Source organism: Thalassophryne amazonica, chromosome 17, assembly GCF_902500255.1.
Source record: "Thalassophryne amazonica chromosome 17, fThaAma1.1, whole genome shotgun sequence".
In the NCBI taxonomy this organism is placed as follows: Eukaryota; Metazoa; Chordata; class Actinopteri; order Batrachoidiformes; family Batrachoididae; genus Thalassophryne; species Thalassophryne amazonica.
The window spans coordinates 1,090,275-1,105,208 of record NC_047119.1 but is presented as its reverse complement, the minus strand read 5'-3'; the positions used below and the strand labels follow the sequence as shown (position 1 = coordinate 1,105,208).

General features: G+C 43.9%; 1 protein-coding gene across 2 annotated transcripts in view; it reads right to left on the bottom strand.

Annotated features, from left to right (window-relative positions):
- The window catches only part of ogdhb (oxoglutarate (alpha-ketoglutarate) dehydrogenase b (lipoamide)), a 96,098-nt gene that overhangs the window by 59,003 nt on the left and 22,161 nt on the right, over positions 1–14,934 (bottom strand). For both annotated transcript variants that reach the window (XM_034192416.1, XM_034192417.1), the window contains exons 3-6: positions 12,769–12,927; positions 9,649–9,742; positions 4,466–4,581; positions 4,238–4,392 (exon numbers count right to left, since the gene is read on the bottom strand). In XM_034192416.1, coding sequence (XP_034048307.1) covers positions 4,238–4,392; positions 4,466–4,581; positions 9,649–9,742; positions 12,769–12,927 — 524 coding nt within the window. The remainder of the gene's footprint in view (positions 1–4,237; positions 4,393–4,465; positions 4,582–9,648; positions 9,743–12,768; positions 12,928–14,934) is intronic.

Sequence of the window (14,934 nt, the reverse complement as noted above, 5' to 3'; positions counted from 1 at the left end):
CAATTTCATGATGAACACTAAGAGATTCCCGCAGCACTTGATGAGCTCCCTATTTTCATTGTTAATATTGCTGTCAGGTTTTGGACTCCTGGGTGGTTGTGTTTTATGTTACTGTCTTGTTTGGGTTGCCTTTGTATTCTGTCTGTCTCTTGCTCTGTCTTTCTGCTTAGGTTTTCTCTGTCCTGCCTTGTCTGGCCACACCCTGGTTCTGGGAGCTTCTCCACACACCTGTTCTTGATTTGCAGTTAATCACCCAGGTGCTTTATAAGCCTCACAGTTTGCCTTTGTCCCTCGCCAGATCGATGTGCCTAGTGCCTCTTTCCAGCTCAGTTTTTGTATTTTTGCCTTGCTCTCATTGCCTCATCATGTTTTTTTGACCACCTGCTTGTGTACCTCGACCACGCCTTTGCCTGATGCTTCTGATAGTGTTGCTGTTTGGACTGCCTCTCTGTGTACCAACCCCAGCCTGTTAACCCAGTAAATGCTTTTACTCCACTGAGCTGTGTACCTGCGTCCTGCATTTGCGTCCAGCCTGCCTTGACTGTCAAACCTGATAATTGCCTTCGTAACCTTTGTATGTGATCTTTTCCTTATTTCATCTGATATGGGAATGTAAAAATCATTTGTTGTTGGTTGAGTGCAGAATTGTTCAGGTTTATCTAAACTGATGGGGAGATAATTCATTTCACATTCAATGATTCTATGAATTTAAAGATCAGTGACAATTTGGATGTGACACCTTGAATGGTAGTTCCCTCTCACACCTTGGTGCCCTTGCCTTGTTGGCATGTTGTATCGGGCGAGTATGGAAGGCTGGATAGCTTATGATGGGCAAGATCCCACCTTATAACTCGGGACAACCTAAGAGGCACTGTCACGATTACTCTGATGTCTCAGTGAGACCATGACTCATTACGTGGGCACGGTGAGGGAGCATCAGGATGGGGTCAATTGATGGTTGCCTATGTGCCTACATGTTTTGCAGAAAACTAATTTGACTGGAATACTGTATCATACATCAGAATTGAATTATGCCGAAATGACCTTCGTTGTTGACATGATAGAGTCATGTCGGGGGGGCGTTGTTAGATAATAGTGCTAATTCCTTATTTTATGTTAGTTATCAAGTATTTGCTCCATCACGCATGCGCAAGTGTCAGATAAAGGGAGGGCTCCCCCTGTCTGTGGAGAAACAACAATATTAAGCTTGTGAAACTAAAGCACACCCACTGTAACAACCACATTGTACTGTAAAAAAGTGTTGTGCCAGCCATGTTCCACATCTTTCACAAGATGGAGTCCGTCTGTAGAGACCCGGGCCTGCTTTTCAACATGACAAACTGAGGAATCCTGTATATCGTTTTGGTTCTTTGTAAGGGGCAGTATATTATATAAAGAACAGGGAGAACTTACAAGGCCGAACTACGCCGAATGGGCTAAACCCGAATAATTTGAGCTGGACAGACGTCAGACAGCTGTGTATGGATGGCGTACTATCCCACAACGATGGTTTTCATGTATGATCATGTGCACGCACATGAATACAGTGTGACCACGGTGTGAGGTGTTACATCACATCACGCTCTCACAACAGTGGAAGCAATTAAATGTTGTACAAATGTTCATAAATCGAAGAAAATGTGTAAGGACATAATAATTACAGACGTCATAACATTATAAGAACGATGAACGTACCGTTGAAATGTAAGACAATCATGTTACTGGTAATGATGTTTAATTGACGCTTGATGACTTGACACTGGGATGGTGTCTGTGTTGGAATTGAGGAAACAAATGCATTTCTTTGTGTGTGTTAAAATATTTAATTCCTGTTATAAAGAGCAGAGAATATAAGAATTACTGTCCTTCTGTTCCTTTTTGTTCATGAACCTGAAAGTACATGAATGAGATGAAATAAAATGAATCAAGATCAGGTGGGAGAGGTGATGCCTTGTGAGGCAACAGCTGTGAAGGTGGATGAAGGCTACAGCAGGTCCTTACACCACACTAGTCTGGGATTTCCCAGTTATCGGTCCAGGCTGAGGATCTATCAAGGACCGTGTGTTTGTCAGCGTGCAACAACAGTCTCACATTAAACAAACCCATGTACGTGTCTCGAGATCAACCCTGGATGCAGATTTTACATGCTGCTCTGCACGCCCATAAGTCTTTTGGTGATCAGTAAAGAGTGACAAAAGGAGGATTGTGAATCTGCAAGCCTTTTGCTCTGACCCTCGGATGAAGCAGGCAGGTTTACTGGCAGCTGCAGCTGCACCTATGAAGGAGTATCCGCTCTGTTCAGCCTGAACAGAGAGAGAGGGCCGAAAAAGGTGCCCTTATCATAGTCTGCTTCACCTTAACCTGTCTGGATTACTGTGTCCAGAAGGTCACCAGCTCTGTAGTGCAAAAACAGAAACACGAGTAATGAAATTTTATATACGGAATATGTGAACCTTGATGGACAACAAAAGGTTGGACTGACCACAAAGGCAAGCAGCTTTCATCTCCTGTGACCTCCAAATTCATCACTCACGAACTCTAGCACAGAATCATCAGGAGAAACGGAGTAGGCAAGTGTAAATTTAACAGCACCCTGCTTCTGAAGAAGTCCACCGAACACGATCTCACCAACACCATCTTCTGGCAAAAGAAAAAGTTCATATCTATTCACAACAATCTCCCTGCTCCCAGACCAGAAAGATCTTCTGTCCACCAAGGCAATGACTGTCAGATGGATCATCCCTTGATCTGCTCCAGGATGCAGTTGAACATCCACCCCAAGAGGAGGCCTGGAAACTGCAAAACTGCTAAAAGCTTAAACAGTGCCAAGCTTGAAGACCCAGAAACAAAACAAGGTTTCAACAGTAGTGACTTGCAAGTTGAAAACTCAGTGGTGGATCAACAAGGCCACTGAAATCCAAGCTGACAGCTGACAAAACCAATCTATGGCCCCTCCACCTGAGGACAAGGGCCTAATTGAAGCAAGGATGGCCTGACCTTGCTGAAAACCAAAGATGACATCAGTGCTCGATGGAAAGAAAATTTTGAAGACCTCTTAAACATTAATCCAGTCATCAAGGAAGAGAAAATGCTCAGCCATCTACCAAAACAAGACATCACTGAAGAAATCAGCTGAACCCCAAATCTCAAAGAAACATTTGTTGCCCTTAAAGGCATGAAAAACAACAAAGCACCTGTGGAAGACAACATTCTGGCTGAGGTCTTTAAAGAAGGTCAGTTTCTCCAACACCAACTGCACCAACTCATCATTAAGAAGAAACGCCAGCAGACCGGAAAGACTCGATTAAAGTCACCGCCTACAAACAGAGAGCATACAAGTCGCTTGCCGGCTTGTGTTCTGGCTCCCGTACTGTTTAATGCGTGCTCTGACTGGGTGCTGGGTAGGGTTGTGGAAACCAGTGACTTAGGTGCATGTGTTGGTAAGGAAAGGCTTACTGATCTCGACTTCTGACCATGCTGTAATCTTTGCAGAATCACTGGATACTCTGATTGTAGCAATTGAGAAGCTAAAAGAGGAATCTGAATGTATTGGTTTGGGATTATCATGGATCAAGACTAAGGTCCAGGCTTTGAATAACTTTGTGGCTCAGCCAACATAAGTGTATCTCTGTGCACTGAAAGTCTGGAACTTGGAGAGATATTCACCTATCTTGGTAGTGACAGTTATGTCTCTGGGTCTTTGGCCTTTGATACTGAGAGATGAAGTCACTGAACAGAGGTGTCTGGCAATGCTGATTTTCAAAGGCCCAAGTCTTTAGGGTCCTGGTGATTCTTGTCTTTCTGTATGTCTGTGGGTTTTGGATGCTAATCAGTGACGTGTGGTGAAAACTGGATGTATTTGGTACTCGGTCTTTTCAGAGGTACCTTGGATACTGCTGGAAGGATTTTGTTTCAAACAAGCAGTTACCAAGATAGACTAAGATGAGGAGTATCACTTGCATTGTGTCACCTTCGACATTTTGGCCATGTGGTGTATTTCTCTGTGCATGACCCAGCACACGGGTGCCCAGTAGGTGAAGGCCAAGGGTATGCCCATGATTCACCTAAGACAGATGGTTACTTTAAAGGTGTGGGGATGTCTATTTTTGTGGCTGCCATCCAGGACCCGAGGTGGTCAGTAATAGTAGTTTGGTGCCATAAAACAACAAAAATATGTAGAAGATGAAGTGACTGGGGTATATCTATAATATGTCTAGAAAAACCTATGTGGACAGACCTGGTGGACCGGATCATTCTGCCTAGTAGTGTCGTCTTTTCCTCCAAACTGAGATGCATGATCCCTGGTGTCTCAAACTTCTGTCTGATCCACTGACACTGATCCATATCTTTCATGAACATAAACTCCACACCAATGTGCTGACAATATGCCATCTAGGAGAGAGGAGGAAAAGTCAGTACAGAGGGTGTAACTTTATCTTTAGTTTGTCCTGTTTGGTTGAAGTACCTCAAGGCGTCGTATAATCTCTCTGAGTGACAAAGCCGTCTCGTTACCCCCAATGAAGGTAGTGGTGGGAAGTTTGAACACCTTGTCTAGGTCGGACTCCTCCAAGCCATAAAAACCTGTTGCAACCAAACACATATGGAGAGAGTTGGCAAAACATGCAGAAGGACAAACATCACTTCACAGCGTTGTTGAGGGTTAAGAGAGCGGAACTCTAAAAAGACACCATGACACAGAATATTACAGCTACAAAAAAGGTACAAAGGAAAGAGAAGGGCTTCATCACCGTATTCGAGGACTGTAGGACAGTGAGATGGTTGTCTTAATTTAAACTTTTTTTTTCCAACTCCCTGCACATCTGTCTAATGTGGAAGATTGTAAGAATATTAACTTAATTCTGCTACCGCTGATCTCCTGACAGGGACAGTACTCTCTTAACCCTTAATGTATTTTGTGTGTGTGTGTGTGAGAGAAGAGAGAGACTGACAGAATAACAAAAAATCATTAGCTTCGGTTGAATTTTTACACAAGAAAATGTGCCTTAATCACTGTTCAAAATCAGGAATTCTGATTCTTTGACATTGCAGGTGCCACTTTCAATGTTTTTGCTTGTATCTTTGGTTATATCCCTAATCCTGATTGGGGGGTGATCACCTCACTAATAATCTGCTTGGTTGTTGCTACCTGTGTCATACTGAATCTGTAGTGGTCAAAACATTTCTGACAGCAGATATCTGTTTTTGAATTCCTAATATTGCTTTGTATTTTCTTGATTTATCAGCCATTTGTCTGTCTGTCTGTCTGTCTGTCCGCAGCAATATCTTCATAGTGCAAAGAACATTTTCAATCACACTTTTCTGTCACCTTGCAACAATAAGGTCAAATCAGATGACATGTTGAAACACCGTTTTTTTTTTTTTACACACTGTACTGTTCTAGAGACAAATAAACGTGTCAGACGTCAGACTTCAGTGATGAAATATGTTGATGTTATGGAAATATGAAAAATTTGCTCACAGCAGCGAGGAAATGCAATCATCTGGATACCTTGTTTCAGATGAAATCAGACAATATTATCCCATCATCTTCTAAACCCACTTACTCCAATTAAGAGTCAGCAGGGGGCTGGAGCCTATCCCACTACTGGCTTCCTTCAAATCTGTTTTAGACTTTCCATCACTACAGTTTACTATGACCACAATGATTGTATTTCTGTATTCTGTTTGTCATTAATGTTCTCGTGATGATGTCTTTCTGACCGTCTATGACGTGTGCTGCTACCTTTTCTTATCCAGGTCACCCTTGTAAAACAGGTTGTGATCTCAGTGGGATTCTATTTGGTTAAATAAAAGCTATTATTATTATTGAATACCTTTCCTTCATAATTATCCTCACAGCAAAAACAACAGATTAATTTCTGCTGAAAGTCCACGACCTCTGAAGATAACTTATGGGTCTGTTTTGTGGACAGACAAATCAGCTGGAGCCTGACGGGGAGGAGACTGAATCTTATTAACTAAACCATGTGATGTACTGGACGTACAAAACACAGATAAGACGTTATGAAACACAGAGGAAGCGGGTTCGATGCCGGTTGCAACCTGCCGCGTGGGGGGGGGGTCCAGATAATTTCTGTTTGATCTCACCAGTTACTGAGCAAAGGTCCAAGGAAATCAACACACACACACACACACACACACACACACACACACACACACACACACACACACACACACACACACACATCTGTTCTGAGCACTAACACCTTCTGATATATTGTGACTGCAACTAACAAGTACTTTATCAAATAAACAATGTTCCCTATTAGTCAGTTAATCAATACCTCCACCAAAGAGGTTACATTTCCTCTGTGGTGTATCCTGCTGCGGGGATTGAACATACTGTTGTCTTGTGATCTAATTTATAAAAGAAAAGTGAACCAAATTGTTACCGGTTCTGTTCATTATTTTTATGGACAGAATTTCTAGGCGCAGGCAGGGTGTAGAGGGGGTCTGGTTTGGGAACCACAGAATCTCATCTCTGCTGTTTGCGGACGATGTGGTTCTGTTGGCTTCGTCAAATCAGGACCTTCAGCGTGCACTGGGGCAGTTTGCAGCTGAGTGTGAAACGTCCGGGATGACAATCAGCACCTCCAAATCCGAGGCCATGGTTCTCGACCGGAAAAAGGTGCTTTGCCCTCTTCAGGTCGGTGGAGTGCCCTTGCCTCAAGTGGAGGAGTTTAAGTATCTCAGGGTCTTGTTCACGAGTGAGGGATGGATGGAGCGTGAGATCGATAGACGGATCGGTGCAACATCTGCAGTGATGCGGTCGCTGTATCGGACCGTCGTGGTGAAGAGAGAGCTGAGTAGGGGGGCAAAGCTCTCGATTTACCGATCGATCTACATTCCGATCCTCACCTATGGTCATGAGATTTGGCTCATGACCGAAAGAAGGAGATCACAAGTACAGGCGGCCGAGATGAGTTTCCTCCGCAGGGTGGCTGGGCGCTCCCTTAGAGATAGGGTGAGGAGCTCGGTCACTCGGGAGGAGCTCGGAGTCGAGCCGCTGCTCCTCCACATCGAAAGGAGTCAGTTGAGGTGGCTCGGGCATCTTTTCCGGATGCCCCCTGGACGCCTCGCTGGAGAGGTGTCCCCTGCACGTCCCACTGGGAGGAGGCCCCGGGGAAGACCCAGGACACGCTGGAGGGACTACATCTCTTGGCTGGCTTGGGAACGCCTTGGGGTTCCCCCGGAGGAGCTGGGGGAGGTGTGTGTGGATCGGGAGGTCTGGGCGGCTTGGCTTGAGCTGCTGCCCCCGCGGCCCGACTCCGGATAAAGCGGAAGAAAATGGATGGATGGATGAACCAAATGTAAAGAAGCAGAGTTGACTGTTGATCTTAAAGCACATGTGATGAAAGCTGATACATAAAACACAGACTGTGTAACCAGTCCAACAAAATCTGCTTGAAAGTGCTTTAGAACTTCAACAGGTTCTTAGATTTCTACCTCCTCACACTTTGTGTTTTTGTTGTCATCTGTCTGTCAGCAAGATATCTGAAAAGGACATGAACAGATGACAACAAAGTCTGGTTGAGAAGTAGGCCTTCATCAAGTAAAACCCAATCAAGTCTTAGTGTGGATAGAGATTAAGGGCCAAATCCCTGCCTTTGATCTCTGACCACTGATCCTGATTGTTTGGATCTTGATTATTGCTTCAAAGCAATCAGCACTCTATGCCATTCAGCAATCAGGATCAAGGGCAGATACGAGCCTTTGATACTGTGTGGAAATTCAAAGCGATCACCAGTCAGGATCTAAGTCAGCAAACTGGTCAAAGGTTAGGATCAAAGATGAGTGATCAGAATCACAGGACAGCAACCACAAGCCAAGGTCATCAACCAGAAACAAAGGTCAGTAACAAAGGTCAGCAATCAGAGTCAAAGCTCAGGAATCATGTCAAAGCTCAAGATCAAAGTTCAGTCATCAGGCCAATGCTCAGGATGAAAGATGAGTGATCAGATTCACAGGCAGTGTTGCCAAAGTAACTTTAAAAAGTGACTTTATTGGTTACTTTATGCAGTTCCATTTTACAGTTACTTTACACAGTCACTTCATTAGTAGCTGTGGACAACTTGTCGGCACCTGCTGAATATAGCTAACAAGCAGTGATGGGCACAGCTAACCAAAAAGTTAGCTTTGATAACTGCTAACTTTCAGTATTGTCTCTGGTGTAACAGTTTATCTCCCCCCCAGATATTCCCCTCAATATCTTGCCAAAGTATGTTTGTTTGTAATCGTTGCATTTTTCACCTTTAACTCACTGTGCAGCACACAGTTTACATCACAGACTCTTGCAACTTCACATAAAGCAACCCTAGTAAGTTACTTTTCAGTACACAAAAGGATTACGCTCAAGGTCAAAGGTCAAGGTCACAGGAAGGTCAAACACTAAATTCAACTAAACAATTTTCCTGGTCGCAATTTTTGAAATTTTGCCTCCTAATTTGGCATGAACACAGTGATTGACCTTGCCTATAAGCCATTACCTGGGATAAGTGATTGACCTTGACCTTCAGGGTTTCACTTGAGGTCAAATGTCACTTAAATGAGGTCAAACTACAGTAAAACATGTTGTGTAATACACCAAATTAAGATACATACAGAAAGAATACCAATATCGTTCACAATCAACCAAACTGCTTCATCTGGGACCATAAAACATCCATGAAATATAGAGTTTAAAGGTTGCTCTATCCTGATTGGGCCTTATCAAGGTTTGGGTTAATCAGTGCTGCCCTGTAGGAATGTTACCTGTCAGGGGTGGGGGTTCCAGGATTAGGGGGAAGATATAGTGTTACACTGTCAGCTACTAACAAGCCAATTTTGAGTTTAAACACTGCCAGCATTTCTGACAGAATCAAAGTCCATCACAAACCCAAACACAGCCAATGAGTCAGCGCTTCTGTCTTTGTGCATCCTGCTCACTGCTATAGGGAAGCATCATTTACCAGCTGTGAGGCAGACGTCTTGTAAAGGAAAGCAGGTTTGACTTATGGTTTTGATTTATAAATCAGATCAATCCGAATAGAATAACTACATTAATGTCATTTGTACAAACTGAAAATATAACACATATCTTTTAGTTTTAAAATAATGCACTCATTCTGAAGTTTTGACCATTAACACACACAGATGCCAAAATGCATTATGGGTAAACTGAGCCTCCACTCACACTGATTGGTTGATTCATTCATTCTATGTAGAAACCAACACAAGTTACTGTAACGTGTGTGTTAGTGTTTACAGATAAATGTGATTTGTAAAATGTCATTTTTTTTGATTTGTAAAAAAAAAGGCATCTGCAAAACAGAAAAGTCTGTTTCTTAAGTTGTGATTCAGGTTGACAACCATGTGATATAACCGGGCGCCATTCCTACTGCCATCCAGTAGATGGGTCAAAATGCATAGAACAATGCCATCCACTTTATCACCTCTTTGCTTGGCAGTTTTTTTCTTTTATTACTACCTGTAAGTCTTCCCAATTTTTTTTTTTATATTTGCACGTGGGTCCTATCAGAGAATGGCCATATATACAGTCTGACAGTGCAAAGACATGAAGAAAAAAACAAACAAGTTGGAGATGAAAGATGACATTAATAACCACGTAAGCCGGTTAATATTTCTCACCAACATTTTGGAATCCCACGGCACACGGAGTATCGTCAAAGTCAACACAGCTGATTTCCAGAGGGTCCAACTTTGCTATGTGATGTCCACGTACCTAAGCACAGGGCAACAATGTAAACAGTCAATTAGAAATGGTGGTGGTTGGACAACTAAACAGAAAACATGGTATACAATCAAACTGCCATGTAAGGTAGTTGGATCGACCTAACTCACCACCCTTTATGCACATATGCTGCGATTATGTTAATTTTTAAGGTGTATTTTTGCATGACACTGACATTCATTCTGCTTTTGCCTACACTAGTAAACATTGCTGGCATTATCTATGCTGGTAGCTTGACTACATTAGCTTTGCGTCTTTTGAACTTCAAACCATTTTTTTAACAAGCTTAACAGCTCATATTTCTTCATACAGATAACTTAAGACTTGTTTTTTGGTTCTTGGTAGCAGCTCAAAGTGATATGTTGGGGGACTTCCAGTATGGTGTTTAGTGAGCAGACACGTATTTGGCTTGCTCTGCTGCACTCTTCAGTTTTTTGCCTTGCAAACCTTGCACTTTTTGTGTGGAATCTCAGCTTTTATTGAATTTTTCAGATTTAATGCTTTTTGACCACCTGCAAAATGTCCAAGTCAAAAAATAAGTCTGAACAAGACACAGAAACTTCACCCCTTGCAGTACCTATAACTATGGCGGAGACTAGCCTTCTGTTGTGGTGTGTCCTCTGTTCATGTCTCTGTCCTGCAAGAGTGTCCTCGGTGTCCAGTCCCCTGTCCGTTTCTGTGTCTACGTTTGTGTGTTTATTGTTTTCTGTCCGCACCCCTGTTGTATTCAGTGTGTGTTCTCCCATGTCAGTCATCCGTGTGTGTGTGTCCTCTTGGTGGTTTGTCCTTTGTCTCTGGCCTGTCTGTTCATTGTTTTTGTGATTGGTCCTCCATCTGTGCCTCTGTGTGTTTTGTCAATTTCCTCTGTTCACCTGTTTTGTTGTTGTTGGGGGGGGGGGGGGGGGGGGGTGTAGGGAGTGGAAGAAAGATCAGCATCTTGACAGCCTGGTGGATGAAGCTGTTGAAGTCTGGTGGAGTGGGAACAGAGGCTCCAATATCTTCTCCCAGAGACCAGGAGGCTGAAGAGGCTGTGTGCGGGGTGGCAGGCATCGCTCACAATCATGGTTGGTTTGCAAGTGAGGCAGGTGGTGTATATGTCTTAAAGGGAGGGGAATGAGGCATCAATGATCTTTCCCGCTGTGTTGACTATGCACTGGAGGCCTTGGAGAGCCCCTGTGCTGAGTGTGATGTTGCCAACTGGTCTCTCACTGAAGAAGTCCAGCAGCCGGCTGCAAAGGGAGGTGCTGAGCCCCAGCTTGTCAAGTTTACAGATGAGTTGTTGTGGGATTATGATGTTGAATGCTGAACTGAAGTCTATAAACAGCATTCTCACATATGAGACTTCTGTGTCTAAGTGGGTGAGGGCTGGGTGGAGAGCAGAGGAGACTGCATCCTCTGTGGATTGTTTGGCTCAGTGTGCAAACTGGAAGAGGTCCAGGGTGGGAGGAGGATATGACTAGCCTTTCGAAGCACTTTGTCATGATGGGGATCAGTGCCACAGGGCGATAGTTGTTGAAGCAGGACGAAGCAGGTTTCTTTGGCACAGGTGTGATGGTGGCAGCCTTGAAACATGATGGAACAACAGCTTCCCTCAGAAAAGTGTTAATCTGTGAAGACATCCAGTCTTTCAGCACACGACCAGGGATGTTGTCTGGACCTGTTGCCTTGAGGGGTGTTGATAGTGGAGAGTGTCCTATTCATGCTGGCAGCAGAGTCTGATCGCGTGCCCGGGGGGTGGGGGGTCACGTATTGTTCTGTGCTTCAAAGCGTACAAAGAAGCTATTGAAGTTGCTGAGCAGAGACGTGTTGCTGTCGCAGCTGTGTGGCGTGGGTTTACAGTCCATGATGGTCTGAATGTCCTGCCACAGGCTCCGTGTGTCTCTGCTCTCTTTAAAATGGGAGGTTATCTTCTGCCTGTAGTCCTGTTTTGCCTTCCCGATGCTGCGGGACAGGCAGGCTCTCTCTGTTCTCAGGGCAGTTTCATCCCCGGCTTTGAAGGCCTTTTCTCTGGCCCTCGGAAGCTGATGGACATCCCCTGTCAGCCACGGCTTCCGGTTAGCCTGAGTGGTGAAGTTTTTTTGTGTGGGTCACATCATCAATGCATTTGGTGATATACAAAGTCACAAGTATCTGTAGACGCCTCAGTGTCTGTGTGGTTGTTGTAAGTAGCCATTTCCCAGTCTATGTGTTGAAGCAGTCTTGAAGAACAGAGGAGGCGTTACTGGCCACACTCTTACCTGCTTCCTACCAGTTCACTGACTTTCACCCTCAGTCTGTATGCTGGCATTCACATAACAGTGGTGTGATCACAGAGTCTGATATCAGGGAGGGGGGTGTCTCTGTATGCTCCTTTGTGAGTAGTGTAGACCAGGTCCAAAATGTTTTTCCCACGTGTTGGGAAATCAACATGCTGGAGAAGTTTTGGGAGGACAGTCTTGAGATCAGCATGATTAAAATCTCCAGCGAAGATAGTGAATTCATCTGGGTTTTGCTGTCTGTTGTTCACTGATGTTCACTGTTGAATGATGTGTGAATACAATCACACAGTCATTACTCACGTTTCGATTCGCTGACCTCAGCAGTTGTATGTGATCCATTTGATTGTCCAAAGATCGTACATTAGCCAGGAGGACGGATGGTATGGCTGGATGAGTTTGTCTTGCCGCAGAGTCCAGATACCTCTTCACTTGCCCCTCTTCTGCTTCCTTGCGCACCACTTGTGGCGCCTCCTTGTCAGGGGAGGAGTAGGAGTTGAGTCCGGTGTGGTCACAGGCTGGCGGAGTAGTCCGAGCTCTTCTACTGTCTCTGTTTGTGCAATGTCCAAAGCCTTGAAAAGCTTGCACCTGCAGATGTCCAGCAGAACCTGTCCACTGTACTCAAAGTCCGAGGTGTACAGATGAGACGTACACTTACTAGACGAACAAAACACTTCATGGTCGGGAGAGAGAGGAGTCCAAATCATTGTGTACCTGTAATATCAGAACCGTGTATCTTCATTAAATGTGTTTATGTTTTACCTGATATGTTCTTATCAGTGTGTGCACTGCCAGATGATCTTCCACCAGCTTGTCCACGTTGGGTTGAGCTCCCAGTAGCACACTGGCTAGTCCTTGAATGGAGCCCCCCAGAGGTGGAGGAGCCCCGGCATTAGCGTTACGGAAAAATATGTCCCAGGACTGCAAGCAGAAAGAAAGACGAGGATGTTACACTCTTTTTCTTATCTTGGTCACATGGTCACAAGGGTAGGTGTCCCTGTAGTCATAATGGTCTGTCATCAATGGTCACATCATGTTCCCTCTGTTGAAATACATCACATTCTGGTAATGTTTTCTTCATGAGCCAGTCTTTGTTTGCTGTGACACGCCCACAGGATATGTGGGGATCAGCAGTTTTTTTCTATTTAAAGCAAAAGGCCATTTTGTTTCTGCTACATCAATTTAACATTTGTTGTTAAATATCTTAAATATTTAGTAGGTTTTACTCAAATAGATTGAAAGCCATGTTTATGTACCCTGAACATCATGGATAATTCTCCACACAGGATTGAACCTGGGACCTCTCACTCAGCACACAGATGGCTTACTACTGGTCCTCCGTGGTTCTCCGTGAGAAGAAATGGCTCGGAATGACATGAACCTGTAAACATTTGGTCAATTTTCAACAGTGCACTTCTGCTGAAGAATTTGTGAAAATGTGGTTTCATAGCTGCTTGTGGTTTATTTCGCTGATAATGATTTGTTTGAGCCGTTGCAGTCGTCATTTACAACACACGCTCCATGAAAACATCACTTCTAGAAGTGGTGAATGACCTTCTGGTCGTGGTGGACTCTGATACTACCACAGTGCTGCCATTGTTGGATCTTTGTGCAATGCTTGATACACTTGATCATCATATATTGCTGGATAAGATCAAAAGTTATTCTGGTATTACTGGCCAGCTTCTGTCATGGTTGACATCATACTTATCAAACATTCTCATTGTGACTTGTATAATGTTACTTCAAAACTTGTTCTGGTAAAATACAGTGTATTGCAGGGGTATTATTTTTCACTGCTATGCTGATGATACTCATCTTTACATGCCAAAAAATGTAAATAATCTGCATTGTCTGGCATCAGTGAAGAATGGGATGTCCAGTAATTTCTAACTCTTAAATTCTCACAAGGCCAAGATGATGGTCACTGGTCCTACAAAACACAGACACCTGCTTCATCAGCTAATGTTAATAATGTGTGTCATTCATCCCGATGAAAAAACAAAATATCTTAGGGTGACCTTTGCTCCCACACAGTCCTTTGACCTACACCAGTGGTGTCCAAAGTGTTCCAGAAAGAGCCAAGAGGGTGCAGGTTTTCTTTGCAGCCACTGACTCCAGCAGGTACACAGTAAATTTTGCAGAGTAAAATTTACTCTGCTGGGATAACATTTGGTTCCAGTCCATATAGAGTTAAATACACTGTATCACAGTGTAAAATCAACTCTTATTGGAGTAGAAACACTTGATTTGGCAAGACGGTAGAGCTGATTTCACTCGATAATAGAGGGTATTTTACTGTGTTTAGACTGGGAACAAATGTTTTCCTGGCAGAATAAATTTTACTCAGCAAAATTTACTGTGTGATTTCACTGATGAACTCGTCCCATCTGCTCAAAGTGATGTTTGCAGATGACATTGTGATCTGCAGTGAGAGTAGAGAGCAGGTTGAGTCTAGACTGGAAATGAGGATATGTTCTGGAGAGAAGCGGAATGAAAGTCAGTAGGAATCAGACTGAGTCCATGTGTGTGAATGAGAGGGAGCCCAGTGGAATAGTGCAGTTACAAGGAGTAGAAGTGGTGAAAGTAGATGAGTTTAAATACTTGGAGTCAACTGTCCAAAGTAATGGAGAGTGTGGTAGAGAGGTGAAGAAGAGAGTGCAGGCAGGGTGGAGTGGGTGGAGAAAGGTGGCAGGAGTGATTTGTGACCGAAGAATATCAGCAAGAGTGAAGGAGAAAGTTTACAAGACAGTAGTGAGACCAGCTATGTTGGACAGCTTAGAGACAGTGGCACTAACAAAAAGACAGGAGGCGGAGCTGAAGATGTTGTAATTGTCTTCGGGAGTGATGAGGATGGACAGGATTAGGAATGAACATGTCAGAGGGACAGCTCAGGTGGGACGGTTTGGAGACAAAGTCAGAGAGATG